The sequence below is a fragment of the Sus scrofa genome, chromosome 12 (genome assembly GCF_000003025.6).
Source record: "Sus scrofa isolate TJ Tabasco breed Duroc chromosome 12, Sscrofa11.1, whole genome shotgun sequence".
NCBI classification, from domain to species: domain Eukaryota; kingdom Metazoa; phylum Chordata; class Mammalia; order Artiodactyla; family Suidae; genus Sus; species Sus scrofa.
In genome coordinates, this window is record NC_010454.4 from 46,285,113 (window position 1) to 46,310,523 (window position 25,411).

At 47.6% G+C, this 25,411-nt stretch overlaps 1 protein-coding gene and 2 long non-coding RNA genes across 9 annotated transcripts in view; 2 read left to right on the forward strand and 1 right to left on the reverse strand.

Moving 5' to 3' along the window:
* The window catches only part of SLC6A4 (solute carrier family 6 member 4), a 42,383-nt gene continuing 17,854 nt past the window's right edge, over nucleotides 883-25,411 (reverse strand). For all 3 annotated transcript variants that reach the window (XM_021067521.1, XM_021067522.1, XM_021067520.1), the window contains 12 exons: nucleotides 25,085-25,219; nucleotides 24,096-24,315; nucleotides 23,175-23,313; nucleotides 22,020-22,154; nucleotides 21,573-21,676; nucleotides 19,529-19,656; nucleotides 17,427-17,539; nucleotides 16,648-16,779; nucleotides 15,768-15,867; nucleotides 13,733-13,833; nucleotides 8,072-8,239; nucleotides 883-3,143 (listed from right to left, as the gene is read on the reverse strand). In XM_021067521.1, the coding sequence (XP_020923180.1) occupies nucleotides 3,069-3,143; nucleotides 8,072-8,239; nucleotides 13,733-13,833; nucleotides 15,768-15,867; nucleotides 16,648-16,779; nucleotides 17,427-17,539; nucleotides 19,529-19,656; nucleotides 21,573-21,676; nucleotides 22,020-22,154; nucleotides 23,175-23,313; nucleotides 24,096-24,315; nucleotides 25,085-25,219 (1,550 nt within the window). In that variant the 3' untranslated portion in view covers nucleotides 883-3,068. The remainder of the gene's footprint in view (nucleotides 3,144-8,071; nucleotides 8,240-13,732; nucleotides 13,834-15,767; nucleotides 15,868-16,647; nucleotides 16,780-17,426; nucleotides 17,540-19,528; nucleotides 19,657-21,572; nucleotides 21,677-22,019; nucleotides 22,155-23,174; nucleotides 23,314-24,095; nucleotides 24,316-25,084; nucleotides 25,220-25,411) is intronic.
* On the forward strand, nucleotides 1,268-13,834 carry LOC106505485. Of its 2 annotated transcripts, none has more exons than XR_002337289.1 (5): nucleotides 1,268-1,353; nucleotides 5,064-5,163; nucleotides 5,525-5,632; nucleotides 9,189-9,412; nucleotides 13,702-13,834. It is a non-coding gene; the product is annotated as an uncharacterized LOC106505485 (long non-coding RNA). The 2 variants fall into 2 exon arrangements; XR_001299951.2 differs by having other exon boundaries at nucleotides 13,676-13,808.
* LOC106505484 lies at nucleotides 17,513-24,242 on the forward strand. Of its 4 annotated transcripts, none has more exons than XR_002337290.1 (6): nucleotides 17,513-17,665; nucleotides 17,872-18,386; nucleotides 19,574-19,735; nucleotides 21,603-21,692; nucleotides 23,203-23,431; nucleotides 24,115-24,242. It is a non-coding gene; the product is annotated as an uncharacterized LOC106505484 (long non-coding RNA). The 4 variants fall into 4 exon arrangements; XR_002337292.1 differs by having other exon boundaries at nucleotides 17,521-17,665; nucleotides 18,305-18,386; XR_001299950.2 differs by lacking the exon at nucleotides 17,872-18,386 and having other exon boundaries at nucleotides 17,522-17,665.

The following is a 25,411-nucleotide window of genomic DNA, read 5'->3' on the forward strand; positions in this document are numbered from 1 at the left end:
TACCCACTTTGGTAAAAGTTTTGATCATGAATGGATGTTGGCCTTTGTGAAAGGCTTTTTCTGCATCTATGGAGATGATCATGTAGTTTTTGACTTTTCTTTGGTGATTGTGGTGTAAGACATTGATTTGTGTATGTTGAACCATCCTTGTGAACTAAGGTTGAATCCCACTTGGTCGTGGTGTGTGATATTTTTTATATGTTGTTGGATTCAGTTGGCTAAAATTTTGTTGGGAAGATATTGGCCTATAATTTTCTTTTTTTGGTAGTATCTTTGCTTTTGATATTAGGGTGATGGTTTCATAGAATGTTTTTGGGAGTGTTCCTTCTTCAACCTTTTGGAAAAGTTTAAGGAGGAGGGGTGTAAGTTCTTCTTCTGGTAAAATTCGCCTGTGAAGCCATCCGGTCCTGGACTTTTGTTCTAGGGAGTATTTTTATTACATATTCAGTTTCACTTCTAGTGATCAGTCTATTCAGTTGATCTGTTGCTTCTTTTTTTTTTTTTTTTTTTTTTTTTGTCTTTTTGCTATTTCTTGGGCCGCTCCCGCGGCATATGGAGGTTCCCAGGCTAGGGATTGAATCGGAGCTGTAGCCACCAGCCTACGCCAGAGCCACAGCAACGCGGGATCCGAGCCGCATCTGCGACCTACACACAGCTCACGGCAACGCCAGATCGTTAACCCACTGAGCAAGGGCAGGGACCGAACCCGCAACCTCATGGTTCCTAGTCGGATTCGTTAACCACTGCGCCACGACGGGAAATCCTGATCTGTTGCTTCTTGATTCAGTTTTGGCGGGCAGTGAATCTCTAGGAAGTTGTCTTCTCCTATTTCTTGAGTATTCCTTACTAATAAAATCACAGGAAAAAGGGAACTTCACTAAATAACTTTACAATTCATTTTTATTTTTTACTTTTATGTAAATGCTACATTAGATGTAAAAGGTCTTTAAAAGATTAAAGTCCATCTACCAACTATTAAGCTTCCCTTAAAAAAAAAACCAAGAATCCATAGTAGTATTGCTAAATAGGGGAGTCAAGTTTGCAGAATAGAGATTTCGGATTTTTTTTAAAGTCTAGTGACATTTGAAAACTTTTTGCAACACCTATATAACACCTGGCTTGGCAAAACTAATTGTTTGAAAAAGTGCCTTTTAAAAAATGACATCTTTGGAAAAATGCATAAGTGTGTGGGATGGGGAGAATCCGTATCTGATTATCTTTATAAAGCAAGTTCTTAAAATGTGCAAAGCTCTTTACTACCAAATATGTTGCCTCTCTCCTTTCGGCAGATTAGCAAGCAAAGAGAATGGACATAAGGTGGCAAGAAGGAATGAAAGAGTGACAACAATGAAGGTAGGTCAGGAAGAGTCATTTTTAAATCTCCCTCTTCTTTTCCTCTAATATTTTGGGAAACTTCTCAGCAGCTAACATCTAAAAGGAAAATAGCCTGCTGGGAAAAGCAAAGAGTCAGAAATAGGATACCGGGGGACTACAGGAAGATGACTGGGGAATATTGTTGGGGAAAGGAAGCCAAGGGAGGAAGATTATACCTGGATAAAGCTAGTCCTCTGCTATAGAGATCTCCTTTCTATAAGGCTGTTAGGATTAAATTAGGTTTATATAGAGGACTGATGTGATACAGGGCTAGATGACTGAGTCCTTTTCTCATCGAGTAGGCTTTATTCCATTTACGATTTTGGTAAGGAAACCTCACACTACAAGGTAAAATGTGCTTCTCCACCTATGCATCTGAGACCGCCACGCCTCTCAAGATCAAATGTATTTGATCTGTATTAAGGGCTTTATGTAGTATAAAAGGTCATTCACTTAACTGCCCCTTTTCCATTCGGTCTTATTTAGACTCCATCTTGAAAACTGGAGGGCTCACAAGTGAGCCTGGTAGCCAACAAGGAAGGCTCAAGGGATTGGGAGAAGTCCAGTCAAGCTAACTCAGACTCTCCAATTACTTGATGACTTTGGTTTCAGTCAGGGCACCAGATCCACAAACCCTGTGAAAACTGGATTTATCTTTTCTTCACAAAGCAAAGTAACCTTAATGGTCAGTCCTTTGCCACAGACAGAGCTTAACCCGGATAACCAGCTGAACACTGACGATGCACCTGTCAATCTTCATCTCCAAAGCCCTTCACAGCCAAGCCACAGTGACTAATGAAATAGGCCAGATTTGCCTGTGGAACGTTGTCCTGAATGTTTGGCCGAGAGAAACAGGAAGAGGGCAGTGGAGTGCACTGATGAAAGGCTGGCCCATAAAGGAAGGTGTGTGGGCTCAAGTAGAGTCACTGGAAAAGGAGGGGGAGACAGAGCACGATGCAGTAAACACACCCTTCAAATAACAGCATACATACAAATTTCCGTAGGTGGAATGTGTTAATGTAAGAAAACCTGGAGGAAATTCATATCGTTTGTAATGAGCCCAACGCATTAGAATAGAGATAAGGGGACACTGGAACAACAGTACACACAGACACGCATGCTCACATAGACACGTTATTGTTCAGCTTAGCTTCTTACAGCTTCCTCGCCTGACTCCACAGTGGCACACGGGTTACGGGGTTCTAGTAGATTTCAGCTATAGAATTCTATGCTACTCAGAAAATATATGGCTAGCATCCCTGTTTTCTCCCGCATGGTTTATGCATTCATGAACAGTGAAACCTTTAGCAAACAGATGGCAGACACCAATGTTCATAGTAAGAAATGATACAAGAGAGACGGGTCACAGACTTGACCCTAAACCTAATCCTAACTGATGATATGGTGGGTTTCATCGCCGCCATACACCCACCCTCGCGCATCCCAAAGAGGCCACTTCCTCTGTGCCAGAGTCTAACACGGGAACGGGCCCGGGAGACTTCACAGAAAGAAATGGCTGGAGGCCGTAAGCGTCTGGGCACCATAGTCTTTGGGGGACGGTGTCTCTGGGAAGAAGGCCCTTCCATCAGTAGGCTTAGCCAGACATGCGTTCACTTGGAGGGAGAAGGCGACGTGTGACTTGTCAGAATTGGAGCGAGAGGGTGTTAGGAAGCCACTTTTCTCTCCGTCATGTTTTACACAGCATTCAAGCGGATGTCCCCACAGGGAATTTCCGTCGGTGTTTCTGGAGTGATTCCTTTAACGATACGCTGTTAGGAAGAACATAGGCTGTGATAGGTATTATCATAATTGAACAGTGTTGAAAAAAGGGGTCACCATTAATAAAACAAATGCTAAACCGTATTTTAATGGCATTTAATAGTAAATTGGATTCATCTTACTGAGATTCCGTTAAGAAAGGAATTCCCAATTTATTTGTTCTCAAATGTGGGTTAAAATAGCATATTCAGGAACAATGTAATATATGTAAACTAATTAAGAAAATCATTACAACATTAAGAGGTGAAAATGATAGCCCTTCAACAGACCCTCTGCTGGTCTATAACATGCCTTTGATGGCCTGGCGAAGGGCAATCTTTTCTCTGGACAGAGGAGGTTTCATGTGGCCACACAGGGCAATGGGGAGCAGAGTGAGCGCTGGGTTCTGGCTCCCCCACCTCAGCGAGGCTCCCTGTGCCCTGCAGACACGTGACAGGCAGAGTGCCCAGGGCCCTCAGCCATTCTAACAGCCAGGAGGTTACCAGTTGAAAGAATCCACCTATAAAGGAGCACTGGTTAGATCATATAAGGATGCAACTTATTACATGATTAAATTTTAAAAGATGTGGCCACGTCAATCATAATTCCTAAAGCAATTCATGTTGACATAGTACTCATTACAGGAAAAGAGAGGAGGATTTTTATTTTAGAAACAGCCGAGGTACATAGAAGCTTTGGGACAGATCTGAAATATGCCTGGGCTTGAGTATGAAATATACAGCCTGCCTTGTAAAACTCAGCATCAGAGTGACATGAAGCAGCTCAGGGATGCAGAGAGCACTGCAGAGGCTTAGAAAGAAATCTTTATTAAGTTGCTTAGTAAAATCTTTGGTGGTCAAATTCTCTATGTATGGTGAGAAAGGCAAAACAGGATCTGAAAGCATAGTTTGATTTATTGACTTTAGGTAAAGCTCTGCTACTTGTCCTTTTTATTTTGGATTGAAAAGTATGCGGTCCCCTTCAATCTTTATTTTCTGGTTCTGGGAGTCTGTTCCTTCTTTAAGGAGTAGGGTCTTCAGAATTCAGAGTTCCCATTCTCATAGTTAATGAAATTCATAAAATTATACTTGTGTTCCTAGTGACCTTAATAGTCAAGTACTAAAATCTCACACGAGAAACCCATTTTCAAAATGAGCTGCTGGAGTTCCCGTTGAGGCTCAGTAGAAATGAATCTGGCTAGTATCCGTAAGGACACAGGTTTGATCCCCAGCCTTGCTCAGTGGGTTAAGGATCCAGCATTGCTGTGAGCTGTGGTGTAGGTTGCAGACAAGGCTCAGATCTGGCATGGCTGTGGCTGTGGTTGTGGTCAGCAGCTGTAGTTCTGATTCGACCCCTAGCCTGTGAACCTCCATATGTTGCAGGTGCAGCCCTAAAAAGACAAAAAAAAAAAAAAAAGAAGAAGAAGAGGAGAGGGGAGCTGCTGCAGCTCCCACTGTGGCAAAACTGGACTGGTGGTGGTGGCATCTTGGGAGCCACTGGGATGAGGATTCAATCCCTGGCCTGGCACAGTGGGTTAGGGATCCAGCATTGACACAGCTACAACTTAGGTCATGACTGTGGCTCTGATCCCTGGCTCAGGAGCTCCATGTGCCACAGGGCAGCCAAAAATGACCAAAAGGAAAAAAAAAAAGAAAAAGAAAAAGGAGCTGCTGCAGTGCTTATCAGCCACCAGGACATGTCAAGTCACAGAAAGCAAAATTTCACAAACCACCCTTCCCCTATGGCAAAGATAAATCTGTTCCCCATAACTGATTAAAGAGTATCAGGTCCTGTTAACTGGGAACTGACGAGTCTTCAGCACAGCTATGCTGGGCAGAGAGAAGAGCATTCGGATCTAGGGTGGAGGCAAGACTCACAGCGAACAACGCCGGGAAGTAGAATGTCTTACTTTGCCCAGATTTTGTGTGCAGGTGACTAGGAGCTTCTGTGACAATGACGTAATAACCCAGTTGATGACTCCAGTCTCGAGACTTCAGGTTGCAGATGCATGTGACAGCCTCCAAATTACAGGTGAGCGAGTGGAGGCTCACGCCACAAACTCCAATGTTATATATGGCTTGGGCTCAGAAGAGTTAAATTTACTTTTCTCTTAGTTTTTTTCTTTTTTTAAAAAACAATCCAGGATTCCATATGCATTTTCCCTCTTTCACAGATAAAATGTTACAGACCATCGAGTCTGGTATTCACAAAAAATCACAGTTCCTTGGGGTGCTTGGCAAAAACAAGGCATGCTTTATTCCTCTCAGAAATTAAGCATGCACAGGGGCATATTAAGGCTTTTGAGAAGTCCTGTAGTGAAGAGACCTATACAACATGCCTTAATCCAACATTCTCCAAAATTATGTGACTACATAACCTCTTCCCTCAACAGTAAGACCTGACAGCCCGTGGAACTACTGCTCCTTACAACGCACTTTGGAAGTGTTAGTCCAGTTCAATGAGCACACTTCAAAAATGAAGACAGTAAGGCCCAGAGAAGGTAAGTGACTTGCTTGCTTAGCTGACTAGGTCTCTTCTCTCCCAGGCCCCCTTGAAGGCTGTATCTTGATGCTTCCTGTTATCCCCCAGTTTTCCGTCTGGTGGCCTATGGCAAAGACGGCTCTGCAAACAGCCTCACCTCTACTACTGATGGATCTGAACTCTATTAATTACACACTTTTGAGTGGCATTTCCTGGTGGCCAGCATGGGGCATTTGCAAGAAAGATGACCAGGATTTGAGATCTAGTCTGGGAGTTCCTGTCATGGCACCATGGAAACTCAGTGCCATGGCCTCACTCAGTGGGTTAAGGATCTGGCATTGCTGTGAGTTGTGGTGTAGGTTGCAGATGCAGCTCGGATATGGCGTTGCTGTGGCTCTGGCGTAGGCCAGCAACTACAGCTCTGATTCGACCCCTAGCCTGGGAATCTCCATATGCTGTGGGTGCAGCCCTAAAAAGCAAAAAAAAAAAAAAAAAAAAAAAAAAGAAAGAAAGAAAAGTAACCATGAGATATGGTCTGTGTCTGAAGAAGACTGAAATTCATTAACGTAACTGGTGTTCCCACTCCCGACCTTGGCCTCTGGGTTTGAGTCAATGGGGCCAGTAGAGCATCATAAATGCCATGAAGGGCAACCTGAAGGAGTAAACACAGTGCCACTGGTCTGAGCTTGTTTTCCAGTCAACACCAGAGCCCAGGGCCCTTTGGGAGGAATGAAGTTGTGATAGGACTATGTGGGGTGTAGGAAATTAGCAAGTCCTTCAGAGTTCTGTTTACCTAGAATTCAGTTTTTCTGTTTTCAGTTCTCAGAAAAGAGATGATGTTTAATTGCCTCATGTTCTCTTGCTTCATATTTCTTGTGAAATAATTTAGGATGGTGAGTATGATGATATATTTGATATACATTTGTGTTTTGCTTCTAAGACCCCACAGACCAGCCCCCTCTGCTCTCAGGCCATTGTAGAGCACGGCCCCTTCTAGCTTTCTCCACATGGCTCTCTGCACCTTTGAGCTTGTCTCCCATGAAAGCACCCACAGACTCCTAAGGGGCCACTTCTTCAGGCTCTGCTGCCACAGTAAGCTTCTTCCTATGGCAGGTAACACAACCAAACAAGTGACAGCCCAAGCATTTTCAGTCCTGGTAATGTGAGGTCTAACTGCTGGGACCCTGGTGGCCTGAACTACTAACTCTGGCAGCTCAGGATAAAAAGCAGCAACTCATTTCTCCCTAACCTCTAGTGCCAATTTCCACACTAGCAAGTTATTAATACCCTGAGGACATAAAAGAGAAACTGCCCCTAAAAGTGAGAGGAGTTCCCGTTGTGCCTCAGCAGTAATGAACCCAACTAGTATCCATGAGGATGTGAGTTCAACCCCTGGCCTCGCTGGGTTAAGGATCCAGCATTGCCACGAGCTGTGGTGTAGGTCACAGATGCGGCTTGGATCTGGTGTTGCTGTGACTGTGGTGTAGGCCAGCAGCTGCAGCTCTGATTCTTCCCCTAGCCTGAGAACTTCCATATGCCACGAGTGCAGCCCTAAAAAGGCAAAAAAAAAAAAAAAAAAAAAAAGAGAGAGAGAGAGCATTGGACCAAAAACCAGAAGACCTGGCTTCTGAGCCTCCTTCTACTGTGTGTCCATGGCCAAGGCACTGAAATAAGGAGATGGTGTGAGCACAGTCATTCCCAGACTCAGAATCTTTGTCTGCTAATGACACCTGCCCATCCTTCTCACAAAGTATTAAAAACAAAATTAGATAATCTACATGAAGATGCTTTAAAATGTATACAATCTCATATAAAATTTAAGGTCCTACAATTGAAATTTTTATGGCACATTATTCATTTACTGAAATGTACCTTGCTTATCATGGCAACTTTTTTTTTTTTTTTACTCTAGTGACTTGGGCTAAACCTATGATATTGCTGCAACCTCCTTATTTAGTGATGGTTTTCAAAGAAGCCCTTGTCACACTGCTGTTAGGAAAATGACCACAGACATTTTCCCCCATAATCTCCACTTAAATCAAGTGGATTTACCTTAAATCCACTGAAATCAAATTTGCGTTACTGCTCCACTGATTTGATGTTCATGGCCGATGGCAAGCAGGACACAACGTGGTTATCCGCTATGTTTAGAATGCTGTGCACACGCCACGCTGTGCTGTGGGTGACGCAAACCGCCACCTCGCTCTTTTGACTTGTCCTTGAGGCATATGAGGGAGGCCTTAAGATGACACTGGCAGCTATTAGAGGCTACACAATGGTATAGGTACATAATTGTAGAAGGCTGAGAGCCCCCTGGTGACTTCTGGCAGTAGACTTACCTACTTTGAATAGAACTTAAGAAGAGAACCCTTTTCCCCAAAAACAATTAGCAATCGGAATGATCACACATGCACGCGTGCGCGCGCGCGCACACACACACACACGAACTAGCACATACCTCCTTAAGTGTCCCCGGAGTGATGATCAGCCGGTAAGTTATGTACGTGGGGATGCAAATGAAAGATGAGGTTCCTATGCAGTAGCCCAGGATGATACTCCACTGAGGATAATTATATTGGAAAAGCCATAGCTGTGGCGGACTCATCAAAAAACTGCAGATGATGAACTAAAACAGAAATGCCAAGAAACATTTAAAAAAAAATCATGACCTCCACACAGATAGAGACAGTCCTAAGATCACAAACACTGAATGCTAAAGCTAAGATACTTGCAGGAAACTGCTAAACTGTGATATATCCTAGATTGAACACTCACAGGAAGAAGCCATTCATTTCTGTGCCTCAACTGCAAACAATGAAACACCCAGGGGCTCATCTTGAATTTCCTCCCCACCCCTCGCCTCGGCCCCTGGGGTGGGGATGCCAAGGCCTCAGAAGGTTATGCAGGGGCGTCACAGCACCGCGTCGCGGCAGAGAAGAGACTGGCGTGCATCAGGAGTGGGTCAGGCCCTGACCTGTCGGACGGCAGGAGAATAAGCTGGGCCACCTCTCCAAGGCCCAGCCACTCCCAGAGCTTGCTGTTTCTCTCCTGCATTTCCCTGCTGTGATTATTTTGGGAAGACCCAAGGCTCCTCGGTCCAGGAGACGTTATCAGGTTCTCAGGACCTGGAGCGCTTGCAGGCTCCTGGGTGCGCCTTCCTGGTCTTTCCTTTCCTGGCTTTGACCCCAGGCTCAGAACTGGGGTTTCAGCAAGGATGGCTCTGCCACAAGGCATCTCGGCAATGGATGACCTGCCTGTCCCGGGCCCTCATAATGAAGGGAATAATGAAAGGAAAAAGCAGCTTCATACCCTTTATCCTTGAAAATTCAGTGAAGATTTCGACCAAGAAAAATTCCATGGTGTGCTCCCAACACTAGGTTTATGGGTTTTCTTATTTCAGTTTGGTTTCCAGAGAGAGCGTAAATAGCAGTTTTTGCCTAGTAACCGCTGTGCCGAAATCGTTATTGCTCTTGATTTGATTTTATTTTATTATTTCATAGTCATAAAGAAGACAGTAATGTAAATTATTTGCGTGGTTAAACATCTATTTATATCTTTTTTTTCTTTGTCTTCAGGTAATAAAATGGGCAACTGTTAAACATACATTCATCTTCTGAACAGTGTTACCCTGAGTCCAGGAGGAAGCTTTCAAAACAGAAGCCCAGCATCACAAACCTTTCTCAGGACAGACTCTCTCTTCAGCCCCAGACTGGCTACTAAGGAAAATGACTTTGGAACAAGGAAAGGTGGGGGCTGGTAGGAGCCATCTCAGTCCTCTCTCATCTCATCTTAATGTCAGGTGTGTGAAACCCACTGGGGTTCAGGGAGGCCTTGAGCTCTCACTGTGGCCGCTAAGTACTGCCCCAGACACCCCCTTGCACACCCCTGCCTCTTCTTGCTCACAGATGATATTTTCTTTTTTGTGTTTTTTGTTTTTCTTTTTCTTTTTAGGGCCACGCCTGCGGCATATGGAGGTTCCCAGGCTAGGGGTCCAATCGGAGCTGTAGCCGCCGGCCTACACCAGAGCCACAGCAACGCAGGATCTGAGCCACATCTGTGACCTACACCACAGCTCACGGCAACGCCGGATCCTTAACCCACTGAGCGAGGCCAGGGATTGAACCCACAACCTCATGATTCTTAGTCGGATTTGTTTCTGCTGCGCCACTACAGGAACTCTGATATTTTCTTTTTTTGTAACATGGCTTTAGTGAAAAATAATTAAAAAAAAAATTTTTATGGCTACACGCAAGGCATATGGAGGTTCCTGAGCCAGGGATTAAATCTAAGCCTCAGCTGTGACCTACGGCAATGCCAGATCCCTTACACCACCATGATGGGCTGGGCCAGGGATCAAACCTGAACCTCCACAGCACCCCAAGCTGCTGCAGTTGGATTCCTAACCCACTGTACCACAGCAGGAACTCTGAAAAAGAATGTATTTTGTAAGCTTCTCTTTGTTCACCTAAAGCAGCCTTTAAAAGCCCAGAGCAAGCGATCTGTTAAGTAAACCCAGACGTGGAAGACAGATTCGCCTCCTCCTAATCGGGCCCTAGAGCACTTGCCTTTAGAGGAAGTGACTGTGGTGAACGCCGAGGAACCATGAGTCATGTGCCTGAACCCGGATCTGTACCTGGGTGTCGCAGGGCACAGAAACTCACTGACTGTACACCAAGAGTTCCCTCAGTTTTCCAGACAACCAGATATTCGCAGAAATGAAAAGACCAAACAAGCCTGGGGCCAGGACTCGAGTAAGGCACATGAGGCACTCGCCTCGGGTGGGACATTTAAGAGCGCCCCAAAATTCCAGCAGTCAAGAGAGAATACTTGAGGCAGGTCGCACTGAGGCTCAGTGGTAACAAACCCGACCAGCATCCATGAGGATGAGGGTTCAATCCCTGGCTTCACTTCACTAGGGATCCAGCATTGCCTTGAGCTGTGGTGTAGGTCACAGACATGGCTCAGATCCAGCGCTGCTGTGGCTGTGGTGTAGGTGGGCAGCTGCAGCTCCGATTCAACCCCTAGCCTGGGAACCTCCATATGCTGAGGGCGAGGCCCTAAAAGGCAAATTATGGTAATACTATTTTAGTGCAATACTTTAAAAAGACAAGCTCTGATGGGACCAGACTAGGGTAAGGTGAATGAGGCAAGATATGTAAGTTATTTGCTCTGATCCTGTTGTTGTTTTTATTTAAAATGTTCATCAGGGATTATATACATATTGCTTTTTAGGGCCTCACCCTGGCATATAGAAGTTCCCAGGCTAGGGGTCGAATTGAAGATGCAGCTGCCACATACACGACAGCAACACCAGATCTCAGCCGGGTCTGTGACCTACACCACAGCGGCAATGCCAGATCCTTAACCCACTGACCAAGGCCAGAGAGCCAACCTGGATCTTCATGGATACTAGTTGGGTTCGTTTCTGCTGAGCCACAATGGGAACTCCCAGGGATTTTTTTTTTTTTTTGCATCAGTTTTGATTTTTTTAAAATATTGCATTAAAAAAATATATATAGTGCATTAAAGGAATATTTAGTTTGACTGCTGAGTTTTTTGGCAGGCCTGGAAATTTTATGTCCAGGGTGAATGCCTCACTTGCCTGAGTCTCAGTCCTAACGTCATTCCTGCACTACGTGAGCAAGATTTAAGTAAACAAATATGGCTTCTTCCCTCAGGGAAAGAATCCAATGTCTCTCCTTCCTTTGAAAAACAAATGAAAGGATTTAAGTAGATTATTGAGAAGCACTGGTAACAATATAAATTAATAACCCATTTATGTCAAGACTTCTGCTTCTAGTAATGGCAGACTTGGGATCCAGTCCAACCCTCTCACTGAAAAGCAACTAAAATTTCTGAGTTTAGGGAGTTCCCTTGTGACACAGCAGGTTAAGGATCTGATGTTGTCACTGCAGCAGCTTGGGTCACTGCTGTGGCACGGGGTTCGATTCTTGGCCTGGAACTTCCGAATGTTTTGGGTGCAGCCAAAAAAAAAATTTTTTTTTCTGGATTTAAAAATACTGTATTTTTTTGTTTTGTTTTTCTGTTTGTTTTTGTTTGTTTGTTTGTTTTTTAGGGCCACACCTGCTTGCATGTGGAAGTTCCCAGGCTAGGGGTCAAATCAGAGCTACAGCTGGGGGCCAGATCCTTAACCCACTGAGCGAGGCCAGGGATTGAACCTGCATCTTCATGGTTACTAGTCAGATTCTTTTCCACTGCATTACAATGGCAACTCCTACTGTGTGTGTGTGTGTGTGTGTGTGTATACTTTTTTTTTGTCTTTTTAGGGCTGCACCCACAGCATATGGAGGTTCCCAGGCTAGGCGTCGAATCAGAGCTACAGCTGCCAGCCTATGCCAGTGCCACAGTAAAGCCAGATCCGAGCCGCGTCCACGACCTACACCACAGCTCACAGCAACGCCAGATCCCGAACTCAGTGAGGGAGGCCAGGGATCAAACCCGCAACCTCATGGTTCCTAGCCGGATTTGTTTCCGCTGTGCCATGATGGGAACTCCTACAGTATGTTTTTAATTTACATAAAAGCAACAGTGAGCTGACAAGGTAATAAGAAACTACCAGGCCAGATCTAGAGGAACATTGGAGTCCGCAGCACACACCAGGCCCTGAGAGCATCTACTGCCTGGGGTGAAGCTTGGCTTCGTGTTTGGAAACATTGGGGTCCCGGGAAATGGAAGTCGAGGAAGGATTCTGGGTAGAGAGAGACACTTGCAGCATGACAGAGGCAAGAATGAACACACTGTCCATCTTACAGGTTAACAGGGAAATGTGCAAGTACAAAAATCACAGAAAATACAGGGCTGCCCGAGAAAGTCAAAACAGAACACAGAAAGGGCCGTTTTCAAAGAGAGGGAAGGCACAGCTGCACATATGTCCTAAGGCGAAATGGATGGCCCAGATATTCAAAAAGCTGGAGCTGGATTGAAGGCACAGTCTCTGCCTCAAAAGGATCAAAAAGCACTCCCCGCACCTCCCCCTGCAAGTCAGTTACAGAGAAATGAAAGAACTGAGCGTAATCCCTGCAGAGGTGCATGGAGTCACTTTACCCCGGGCTACCTCGGAGCACACTCAGGATGTTAGCGGGGCTCTCATCCGTCTTTGGGCAAACATCTCCTTCGAGCGAGTACCAGGAGGGAAGCCGGGGCCCATGCAGCAAGGATGGAGTCAGCACTAAACTTTCTCATTCATCTGACAGTGAATGGATTCTACTTTCGACCCCCGTCTACACTGGAGAACAGGGTGGGGTGGAGGGGTGCTTTGGTCTTCGAGAAGATGTACACAAAATTATCAGGATCCAGGAATTCCCCAGTGGCCTAGCAGGTTAAGGTTCTGGCACTGTCACCCCTGTGGTTCAGGTGACTGCTGTGGCTTGGGTTTGACCCCTGGCCCAGGGAACTTTTGCATGCTGTGGTCGTGGCAAAAAAAAAAAAAAAATTAGGGCTCCAGTCCAGTCTTTCATAAGCAGCATAGTAAATCCTTCTCAGGCCTTCAACAGTTCTTGTCATGTGACTTGGACCCTAAGCCTCAGTTTTACCAGCTCTGAAATGGGGAACTACAGTTCTAACTACTTCATAGAATTGTTTTGAGAGTTCAAATTTCAACAGATATTAGTTCAGCATAAAGTCTGGCCTGGCAGTTGCTGCTCAGTGCATGTCAGGTATCATCATCACGGAGCAGAACAAGGATGAAATAATGTGACGGAAGCCCAAACCACGCTGTGTGTTAGAAGCCAGAAGAAAGGTTAACTCTGGGGGCACAGTGACTGGCAGGGGACACGAGAAGGACTCCGGAGATGCTGGTCTTGTCTTTATTTATTGGTATGGTTTTGGCTACAAAAGCGTGCTCAATTTATAGAATTTCATAGATGTGTTCTGCACACTTTTCTGTATATGTGTTACACTTCAATGAAAGAAAAATGTGCCCCCACCCAGGGCATGGAGAAGTTCCCGGGCCAGGGATCAAACCTGTGCCACAGCTGTGACAACACCAGGTCCCTAACCCACTAGGGCACCAGGGAACTCCCCCAATTTTTTTTTTCCCTAGGTGTTTGAAGGTGATTCTTTCTCCAGGGACAGATGAAGAAGGGAAATAAAAACTCACCACGAGAAACAGAGGGCTGATAGCTACCCAGCAGATCCTCCAAAACCATCCAGGGCTGAAGCCAAGCATTTCCTTCACATCACTGCAGAACTGAGTGATGCCTAAAATCATCAGAAAGAGAACACGATTGACTGAGAGAAGAAAAAGACTATCCTCCTATCCCTTGACTCTCAGAGAACTCAGCAGCTCTGGAATTTCTCCAAAGGAGGCGCTCAGGGACACCAATCTGTCTGAAAGTAAGACCGGCGGCGGGGGGGGGGGGGGGAAGGGTGTGGGGGGGTGCGGGGGACGCGGATCCCGTGGTAGCACAGCAGAAATGAATTCAACTAGGAACCATGAGGTTGCAGGTTCGATCCCTGGCCTCACTCTGTGGGTTAAGGATCCGGTGTTGCTATGAGCTGTGGTGTACGTCGCAGACGCGGCTCGGTTCTGGCGTTGCTGTGGCTGTGGCGTAGGCCGGCAGCTACAGCTCTGATTCGACCTCAAGCCTGGAAACTTCCATGTGCTGCGGGTGCGGCCCTAAAAAGACAAAAAAAATGACCAAAAAAAAAAAAAAAAAAGAGACAGGGAACTTGTCACAAAAATGCATGTCATAGCAAGCAGACTCTTTCTACATAGAGTAGGAGGATTGTGACACTTAGGGAGGGACCTAAAGCCCCTGCTTGCTGTCCACACTGCCTTTCTAGGATTTCAGCATGTATCTGATTTTATGGTTACTATAGAAAAGGAAGTTGAACTCTGTGTAAAAATGATGAGTCCACTGACTGACCATATGCTGGAAGCTTTCAAGAGAAAACCTTCACCATAGTATTGCTCATTCATAGGTCAGATCAAGATCAAGGTTCTCTACAAAGTAACTGGCATGGAAGTGAGCAGTGAGGGCTCTGGGGAGGAAGTGAGACAGGGGAGAGAAGACGCTCTGCGGGTGCTTCCCTCGAAGTGCCCGGCAATACCTGGCAGGGCTGCAGCATCACACACTTTGAACTTGGTGCTCTCAGTGCTGAGGAGGCAGAGAGAACTTCTTTCCAAAAAAAACCCCCAAAACTGGTCTCACATGTAACTCAAAATGTAGGGCCTTCCTTCTTCACATGATGGGTGATGACACGCTATTGGTTTTTTGTTGTTGTTTGTTTTTGTGTTTCTTAGGGCCGCACCTAAGGTATATGGAGGTTCCCAGGCTAGGGGCTGAACTGGAGCTGCAGCTGCCAGCCTACACCAAGCCACAGCAACGCCGGATCCCCGACCCCCTGAGCGATGCTAAGGATTGAACCCGCATCCTCATGGATATTAGTCGGACTCATTTCCACTGTGCCACAGTGGGAACTTCGACACACTATTCTACTCTCACAGAAACTAGGAAAAGAAATACATTTTCAGAATGAAATAAGCCCATCTTGATTTGAACGATGAAGAGCGGCCTCTTGGAACCTGGTTTTCTTATTTCCATTTCCTGCGCTCTCCTCATCCTTGCCCAGCAGCTCCTGGGATCCCTGCCCGGGGACCTGTGCCAGCTCACTCCTTGTGGTGGTGGTTTCGCCCTTATCAGCCTCCACCCGGCGATCAGAGGGGCTTTTACCGAGGCAGATGATCCAAACGGGAACATGCCTGTCTCCTCCCTGGAGGAGGAGCTCCTCCACCCCGTCTCGGGGCGCTGGAGGGAGCGCTCGCTTGTGAAAGTGAAATTGGGGGCCTCTCTGTGTAACAGCAGAAAACGGTACACTCTGCAAATGCATTCACTGTTCGTTGCTGTCTATCCAAGTCCCAGGGCCAGTCGGGATCTTAAGCCACCAGGGCGGATGCGCTCTATGGAGCCACTTCAGCCTGTCTGCCCGGGGTAAACATTTACACTCAGAAGCAGAAAACGTCCTCCGGGAGCGCAAGCAATCTGGTGCCCTGAGTGTGGAGCAAACGATGACCTGTTTCCGAAGAAGGCACGCAGGAGGTGACGTCTTTGACACTGGCCTGCCTTTCTCTGACGAAATCAGCCCTTCTGTATTCTGGTGGCTACGTGGGCTGGTGGAAGGAAGCCTCTTACCGTAGAACCAAAACACAGCAACTGCCTCTATCAGGGCAACGGTGAGCACTGCAGGTCCCGTGGCAAACTCCTCCAGCAGCTTCACCACATAGGCCCCTCCCTGGAAATAAGACCACAAACCTGGTTAAGGGCCCTCTGAGGCATGGCCTCTTCTTTATGACAGAGCAAAAAGAACTTAATTTAGGGTAATTCCGGAAAATCCTCACCCTGGATCTAATACAATATCTCAGAGCCTGCTTCTTGGACTGGCCTCAGCAGCAAGATTTCATCCCATTAGATGCCTTTTCCTGCCACAGGACCATTCTCTTCTCGTGCCCTCTCCCCAGTAAGCTTTTTTTGGTTTTGTTTTGGTTTTGGTTTTTTGTCTTTTCTAGGGCCACACCAGGGGCATATGGAGGTTCCCAGGCTAGGGGTCGAATCGGAGCTGTAGCCACCGGCCTACACCATAGCCACAGCAACACGGGATCCGAGCCACGTCTGCGACCTACATCACAGCTCACGGCAACTCCCGATCCCTAGCCCACTGAGCAAGGCCAGGCATCGAACCCACAACCTCATGGTTCCTAGTCGGATTCATTAACCACTGAGCCACGACGGGAGTTCCCTTTTTTTTAATTTTAATTTTTTCTTTTTTTGGTCTTTTTTAGGACTGCACCTGCAGCATACGGAAGTTCCCAGGCTAGGAGGTGAATGGGAGCTACAGCTGCCAGCCTACACCACAGCCACGCCAGGTCTGAGCCTTGTCTGTAACCTACACCACAGCCACAGCCACAGCCACGCCAGATCCAAGGCGCATCTAGTCGGATTCGTTGCCACTGAGCTGCGACAGGAACTCCTCTTAGAGCACCCTGTTGCCCTGGTGGAGGGTCGTGGTACTCACGAAAGTCAGGGTGATCAGAGATCCCAAGAAGCAGGTGATGACCACGCCGAGCGCAAGCCACTCCCGGCGCTTGGACCAGAAGTGTGGAAACTCATCCAGCACAGCGGTGATCACCCCCTCCAAGCCTGCGAACTGAGAGGGGCACACAGAGACGTCACTGTGGACTTTGGAACAAATCTGCTACCTCTAGGACAGTGAACAGAGGGAGGGGTTAAAATTGCCAGGTGACCTGTCAAGCTAATCACGACCCAGCCCTCACTGGAAGTAAATTTCCACGTGACCCCATCATTTAGAACTCACCCCTAAGGACATCAAGGGAAGAAAGCATAGCATGTGGACAGGACTTCTTTACACGAGGTCTCTCGGGGAGACTTTGGTTGTGCCAGAAATGCCAACTCAAAGCTGGAACTCTTTCCACACTAATGAGGTGAAGGCTGGGCAGCAGGGCACTAAGACACAAGCGTGACCTTGCCCTGGCCTTTGGGTGGTGCCAATCTGGTCAGGGGACAGTGCACACTAACAGCGGATGGCCTGTGCTGAGCTCTTGGCCTGGGCCAGGCGCTTTGCCCCCATTGTCTCATTCAGGACCCGCTATTTGTCCTAGAGAACAGTAAGCGCCCAAAGGCACAGGGGCTGGGGCAGCTCGGGGAGGGAGCAGCCATCACCACCTGCGGGGCCAGGATGGAAGGGACCGGCTGCAGCCTCCTCTTCCTCTCCCTCCATTTCCCACCCCTCCTCCTCCCCCTCCTGCTCGGAGCTCTCCCTCCGCCGTCACTTACTGTGCTGTCTAAGCCCAGGGTGATCAACATCAGGAAGAAGATGATGGCAAAGAAGGTGGACGCGGGCATGTTGGCGATGGCCTCTGCGTAGGTGATGAAGAGGAGGCTGGGGCCTGAGACAGAGAGGGGAGGACGTGGTGGCAGAGACCTGCCCTGCAAGGCAGTCTCGGGGGACACGCGGCCACCGCAACAATGACAATTCCTGTCGCAAGAGCTTCCTGTGACGCCGGCCTGGACAGGTACCAAGTGCTTCCTCACACCCTACAGCACCCTACCTGGCCATCCTGACATCCTGGGACGAGGAAGGGAGGGAACAGTCAAGTGTGTCCCCTCCACCAACGTGGAGAAAGGGAACAAACCTGAGACCCCAAGATGAGCAAAGCTGAGCACCCAAATAGGGGTTGCCACTATCTAATAATGCGGTGCTTTTTTTTTTTTTTTTCAGGGCCAGGGTTGCTCTGTTTCTGAAGTCTTGTAGTATTTAGCTCTTTCTTTAGCTCCAGAATAGTTGGAAATGTTAAACGGGTTTTAGAAGAATCATAAAGGCCTTGGAATAAAGACTTCCAGCTATTTTGATGTCCCTTTTTAAAAAAATTACAGCTGATTTACAACATTGTACCTATTTTGAAGTCCTTTGTGATAGTACAAGGGACAGACATGTCCTCAACCTCTCATAGACTAGATAGGGCGCCTTAGTTAGGGGTTGGAGTTGATCGGAGCACTGCAGCAGGCCAAGGACAGATGCACGTTGGCAAGAAAGCCCTGGGATTCCATCCACAAGATCCCGTCACCCCTTTTCAACATGAGTCACTCTTATTTCCATGAAAACTCACAGTATGGTAAAGTGACCATGTCATCTACTTCTAATTTCTCTGCAGGGAGTTCCCGTTGTGTCGTGGCAGAAACAAATCCAACTAGCATCCATGAGGATGGGGGTCAATCCCTGGCCTCGCTCAGTGGGTGAGCATCATCCAGCGTTGCCTTGCGCTGTGGTGTAGGTCACAGATGTAGCTTGGATCCCGCATTGCTGTGGCTGTGGTATATATAGGCCAGCAGCTGTAGCTCCGATTCAATCCTTAGCCTGGGAACCTCCATATGCCATGGGTGCGGCCCTGAAAAAAGAAAAAAAAAGAAAAAGAAAAAAAAAAAACCTCTGCAAAAAAAAATTCTAAGCGTTAGTAACCATTTGCTTACTAGACCTGGACCCATCATAGGACCCAAACCCACTGATTTTACTTTTACTTTTAAAAAATTTTTATTAGAGTTGATTTATAATGTTCTGTCAATTTCTGCTGTACAGCAAAGTGACCCAGTCATACATGTATATACATTCTGTTTCTCATACTATCTTCTATCAGGTGATTGGATACAGTTCCCTGTGCTGTACAGCGGGACCTCATTGCTTATCCATTCTAAATGTAATAGTTTGCACCTACCAACCCCAAACTCCTAGTCCATCCCACTCCTTCTCCCTCCATCTTGACAAACACAAGTCTGCTATCCATGTCTCAGTCTGTGCCATGCTTTAGATTCCACATATAAGCAAACCCACTGATTTTATTTTTATTTTTGTCTTTTTGCCTTTTCTAGGGCCGCTCGCACAGCATATGGAGGTTCCCAGGCCAGGGGTCTAATCGGACCTGTAGCTGCCGGCCTACACCAGAGCCACAGCAACGTGGGATCTGAGCTACACCTGTGACCTACACCACAGCTCATGGCAACGCCGGATCCTTAACCCACTGAGCGAGGCCAGGGATCGAACCCACAATCTCATGGTTCCTAGTCGGATTTGTTAACCACTGAGCCATGACAGGAACTCCAAAACCCACTGATTTTAAAAGCCATCCTCCAAGTCACTTTCTAAAGCCCACAGTGAACTCAAGGCCCCAGTAGTGGGTGCCAAGGGAGCTGCCCCTTTTCCACCATGGTCTGGACACAGGGGAAGGGTTGAGATCCCCAAGGCAATACATTTCTCTAAAACCTTTGAAAATTTTAAGAAAACATTTAGAAATAACATAAAAGTTAGATATTTATAAAGATCCAAAGAGCAGCAAAGCAAATCTGTTGGGAGCAAGGGACCTAAACAGAACCCAAGGTCCTACCTGCATCTTTGGCCACCTCAGACACATCTTCGTTCCTCATCTCAGCCATATACCCGAGCACGGTGAAGATGACAAATCCTGAAACGAAGCTCGTCATGCAGTTCACCACACTGGTCACCAAGGCGTCTCTGGAGCAGAAAACCCAAGGGGACTGAGACATTTCCAAGCTGGGAGTCTAGGGAGCATCTGTCTGCAGCCATGTCAAGGGTGAGTGAGCTCACAGGGACTTTGAGCCTGGCTGGGCATCTCCTCCCTTCCTCCCAAGGCCCAGCCTCTCAGATGGGTTGCATCAGCCTTGAAGCACCAGCTGCTGTTACGGCCATGCACAGCATGGGGCGAAAAGCAGATCAGGAGTGGTTTTAAGAGATGATCCTGCTGTAAACCTGCACAGTGTATACTCTCAATTTCAAACAAGCTTGCTCTGAAGCGGGCTTGGGTTGCAGAGGGGGCCCAGGGCGGGCTTGGCCTCACATTTGTGAAGATATCAGATTTAGATTTAGACTTTTTTTTTTTTATGGCCGCACCCATGGCATATAGAAGTTCCTGGGCCAAGGACTGAATCCAGCTTTAGCTGCTGACCTGTGCCACACCTGCTCAGGCCGCTAGATGCTTTAACCTGGCGGCCGAGCCAGGGATTGAACCCATGCTTCTGCAGTGACCCAAGCTGCTGCAGTTGGATTCTTAACCCACCGCACCACAATAGGAACTCCCAGACTTTTTTGACATTATGTGTAAACGAGGTTATGAGAGTGCCACAAAGATATTCGGACACTTTCAAAAGAAGACCTCATACAACTTCAGGCTGATGTCCCAGTGCAAGGCCACACTGCTTAGTGTGCATATGAATTCCTTTAAAAATTAACTCTAGGAGTTCCCGTCATGGCACAGTGGTTAATGAATCTGACTAGGAACCATGAGGTTGCAGGTTTGATCCCTGGCCTCGCTCAGTGGGTTAAGGATCCGGCGTTGCCGTGAGCTGTGGCGTAGGTCGCAGACGTGGCTCGGATCCTGCATTGCTGTGGCTGTGGTGCAGGCCAGCAGCTACAGCTTCCATTAGACGCCCTAGCCTGGGAACCTCTACATCCACCAGTGCGGCCCTAGAAAAGATGAAAAGACCAAAAAAAAAAAATTAATTCTGTAATTATCTTATAAATAGCACAATCAGATTGCTGGACATTGCCATCTGTGACAGACCATTTAGACGAAGTTAGCTCTGCAGATTGCCAAGTGATATTTAAATCCTAATTGGTTCTGGTTCCATCAAATTTCTGAAGTGAGATTTTGACATAAAAATTATGGCATTCTGTGTTGGTCAAAATAGTTCAATCGTTATTCTTTTTGTGTATATGTACATACACAAATTATCACATTATGATTTTTGTTGTTTAAATACATCAACAGGTCAAATTGAAATATTTAATGTATGTGGCAATTTTTGTAAACCTGGTTTGGAATTTCTTTTTTTTTTTTTTTTTTTTTTTTGATATATAGAAAAGCTCACAAAACAGGAGTTCCCATTGTGGCTCAGCAGGTTAGGAACCTGAGTAGTATCCATGAGGATGCGGATTTGATCCCTGGCCTCACTCAGTGGGTTAAGAATCTGACATTACTGCAAGCTGCGGAACAGGTCGCAGATGGGGCTCGGATCTGGTGTTGCTGTGGCTGTGGTGTAGGTTGGCAGCTGCAGCTCTGATTAGACCCCTAGCCAGGGAACTTCTATATGCCATGGGTGCGGCCCTAGAAAGAAAGAAAGAAAGAAAGAAAGAGAAGAGGGGAGGGAGGGAGAAAGGGAGGGAGGGAGGAAGGAAGGAAGGAAGAAAAAAAGAAAAGAAAAGAAAAAGAACAGACGTGTCCTGGGGCCTCTCTCAACCCAAGTGGCCTTGAATGAGGCTGTGGTCTGGGTGGGTGCTCTGGCCATGGGTGAACTGGTGAGGCACCCTGAGGGTCAGAGTGTCAACATGGCTTGAGTCCAACCAGGTCTGAGGTCATCAGTTCAGTTGCTCCCTCCACATTCAAGCTTTGCTTGGCGGGCCCCGATACTCACTGGTAACAGTTGTTGTTGAATTTGTTGTAGCTAGCAAAAGCCAGCAGGACTCCAAAGCCAGGCCCAAGAGAGAAGAAGATCTGAGCAGCCGCATCCACCCACACCTGCAGCAGAGCAGAGGTAAGGGTCACGGCCAAGCCCCAGACAGACACTGGGTACCAACAGGCCCAGCGCCCCTGCGGCCTCCACGTGGCTATGTGCGGAGGCAAAAAGCAGGCTCTTCAAGGGCTCCGTCCAGGGATGGCCACATATCATGTGCAAACAAATGTGATTTCTCTTACTTAGCATTTTGGCATAAACCAATCCAGTGGCCTCAACTATTTCAGGCTTGTATTTTTGGTTTAAAGCATCACTGCAGACTTGCCACTGAACCCAAATTTCAGTTGTTCCTACTGTCCTATTGGGAAAAAGACAGACAGGTACACGCTACTTTCCTCATTTTCTTACCCCTGTCTCCAGGAGTTTCTGCCAGTTGGGTTTCAAGTAGAAGAGAACTCCCCTCCAGGCCCCGGGGAGCGTGGCCCCCCTTACCAGCAGAATCGAAAGGATGATGTAGGGGAAAGTGGCTGTCACCCAAACCACCTGTAAAGAAGGAAACACAGGTTATCACTGCATGAATGCTGGTGCCTTTTACTCTTGAAAACCTCCAAGAAAGGAGAGCTACTTTAAAAAATACATATATAATTTTAGGAGGCAAGGTGGTGTGGCAGAAAGACCCGATTCCCTGCTTGCCATACTGCCTCCCTCTAAACCCACTCCCCATCTGCAAAATGGGAAAACACTTAGCAGGAAAACAATGAAGTAGCCACTGTATACAAAGCACTGAACATGGTCTATGATGGGTTTTCTGTTTTCCTTTTTTTTTTTTGGTCTTTTTAGGGCTGCACCCGTGGCATATGGAAGTTCTCAGCCTAGGGGTCGAATCGGAGCTACAGCTGCCAGCCTACACCATAGCCACAGCAACACCAGATCCGAGCCACATCTGTGACCTACACCACAGCTCATGGCAACGCTGGATCCTTAACCCACTGAGCAAGGCCAGGGATCAAACCTGCGTTCTCGTGGATACTAGTCAGATTCATTTCCGCTGAGGCACGACTCAAGCCACATCAAGGAACTCCCGTGATGGATTTTCAATAAATTATTGTCACTGTCATTAGTTATCACACTACCAGGGGTTAAAGGAATTTTTAAAAATCACATAATGGTGGAGTTCCCGCTGTGGTGCCACAGGATCTGTGTGCCTTGGGAGTGCTGGGACGCAGGTTTGATCCCCGGCCCGGCACAGTGGGTTAAAGATCCGGTGTTGGGGCAGCTATGGCTTGGGTGGCAACTGCAGCTGGGATCTGATCCCTGGCCTGGGAATTCCATATACGGAGGGGCAGGCAAAAAAGAAAAAATAATAATAATGGTTCATAGGATTGGGTGATTTCTAGAATTGTCTAACAGATTTGGTAAAGAGAGACTGAGAAGCATGGAATGCGCGTGTTGTAGAGGAAGCCAGGTCCCCCTGTCTGTGACTGTCTAGGCTACTGAGTTCTGACTTTGAGATCCTCTGGGGCCCCTCGGCAGGCCTGGGTCAGCAGCCAGGGTCCTCCTCACCTTGCCAGATGTTTTGACACCTTTCCAGATGCTAAAGTAGATAATGGTGAAGATCAGCATGATGCAGAGGGCAAGCTGCCAGCTGATGCCCCCCAGGTCCTGGAGTCCCTTAGACCGGTGGATCTGCAGGACGTGGCGTCTGAGTGAATGAGAAAGAAAGGCCCATGACCTGGTCTGAACGGTCCCCTGCACATGACGGTGCGACACCTCTGAGAGGACACCAAGAAGAAAAACGGTCATCACACTGCAAGGACCAGGTGGTCACCAAGCCTCGGGAAGAGCTGGGAGGGGCTCTGCACGCTCTGAAGCAGAGAACAAGCACTCCAGCCAGCGGACCCTGGGAAGAGTGCTCGGCCCCAAGGCCGACCCAGCCAACCCAGAAACATGGCTGGCTTTTGGGTTCATGAGGATTTGTATGTGTGGGCAGTGGGCCCCTTCTCCATCCCCAAGCCGCTCTCTTCGGGCTGCCGTTGCCTGAAATTCCACCATTCAAGAGAACTACCTACCCTGGGCGTCTTCTTTCACAGGATAGAGCTCACGTGTGAAGTGAAAACATGAAACCAGAAACTTTTTGAGTCATTTCAAACTATTGAAGTAGAGAGAGGCTCTGCTCCCATGACAACTGGCTGAGAGGAGGGCCCAGGAGGAAGGGTGCTTCCAAAGCAGGGGGGTACCTTTGGAATGTGAAGGCAGGGACTGGCCTGGGCGCATCAGAAAAGAAGGGGACGGCACAGAGCCCCAGACTGCGGACCCTCACGGTAGAGTCTCCCAACTCCCTCCCTCACATTCACCCCCCTCCCCACAGCAAAACCCATCAGCCAAGAGCTAAGAGCCCCGGGCCCCCGCCTCCCTCCTAAGAAGCCAAACCCCAGGGGTGTGGTCTGCCCCTAACAGGCCACCCCCTCACTTACATGCACTTACGTGTAAAATTCTTCTGCAGGGGACGTTGAGTGGAGCATCCAGGTGACGTTGTCCTCGGAGAAGTAGTTGGTGCAGTTGCCGGTGTTCCAGGAGTTCTTGCAGCTGGTCCAGGGCAGCTGGTCCGTGAAAGAGGAGATGAGGTAGTAGAGGGCCCAGGCCATGATGGTGTTGTAGTAGGAGGCGATGTAGAAGGCGATGACGCAGATGGCGAAGCCGATCCCTGGGCGAGAGGGGGCAGGGGGCCGGGTTAAGGGCAGCCTGACAGGGAAACAGGGCATCGGAGGCAGTGCAGCCCGGGTGAGGGGGAAGAGGGGGGCTCCCATTCACCCTGTCCCCCAAAGACGCCAGGAACGGTGGGAAAGTGCCAACAAGGTAAACGCCTTATTTGTATTTGCAAGGTTACATGTTTTAGAAAATGTGGCGTCTAAAATAGGGCACAGATGAACCTAGCTACAAAACAGAAACAGACTCAGAATGGAGAACAGACTTGTGGTTGCCAAGGGGAGGAGGGGAGTTCGGGGTTGGGAGATGCAAACTCTTCCATTTAGAATGCATAAGCAGTGAGGTCCTGCTGGACAGCTCAGGAAACTGTGTCCAGTCTCTTGGGATAGACCATGCTGGGAGATAACGTAAGAAAGGGAATGAATGGATACGTATGGCTGGGTCACTTTGCTGTACAGAGGACTTCGGCACAACACTGTAAATCAACTATACTCTAATAAAAAATTAATTAAAAATCGGGAAAAATGTGTGTGCATGCTAGTAATGCTTTACATTTTTTCGATTTTGTTTACTTTCAATTGCCATTTATTCTTTTGTGCTTTAACAACCTCACACCATTGAAACAGCCAAAATCTTAATTACTCCAGCTATTTCCTGGGGATACCTAAGGCCTGACTGATTCCAGGAGGTCCCTAGCTCCCCGCAACACTGATGGAAATCACCACTTTCTTGGAAGACCCCTCCATCCACCCGAGCCTTTGTGTTACCTTTGAAAATTGGGCAGATTTTCCTCCATATCGAAATGCATCCATTTCGGTGGTACTGGCCCAGCGCGAGCTCCATGTAGAAGAGTGGGATCCCCCCGAAAATGGCCATGATTGTGTAGGGGAGAAGGAATGCCCCTGAGACAGATGAAAGACAATTTCACTTCCTGCTCACATCGGTCCCAGGACAGCCCAACTGAAAAGGACACACAGACCCATCTCACGGTGCCCCCTGGTCTTAGCGCTTTGCCAGAAGTAGTAGTAGACAGAGCTCCACGGTGAAGGCAGGTTTGGGAGGAGGCAGGGAGTAACGGGAAAGGAAGCGCGTCT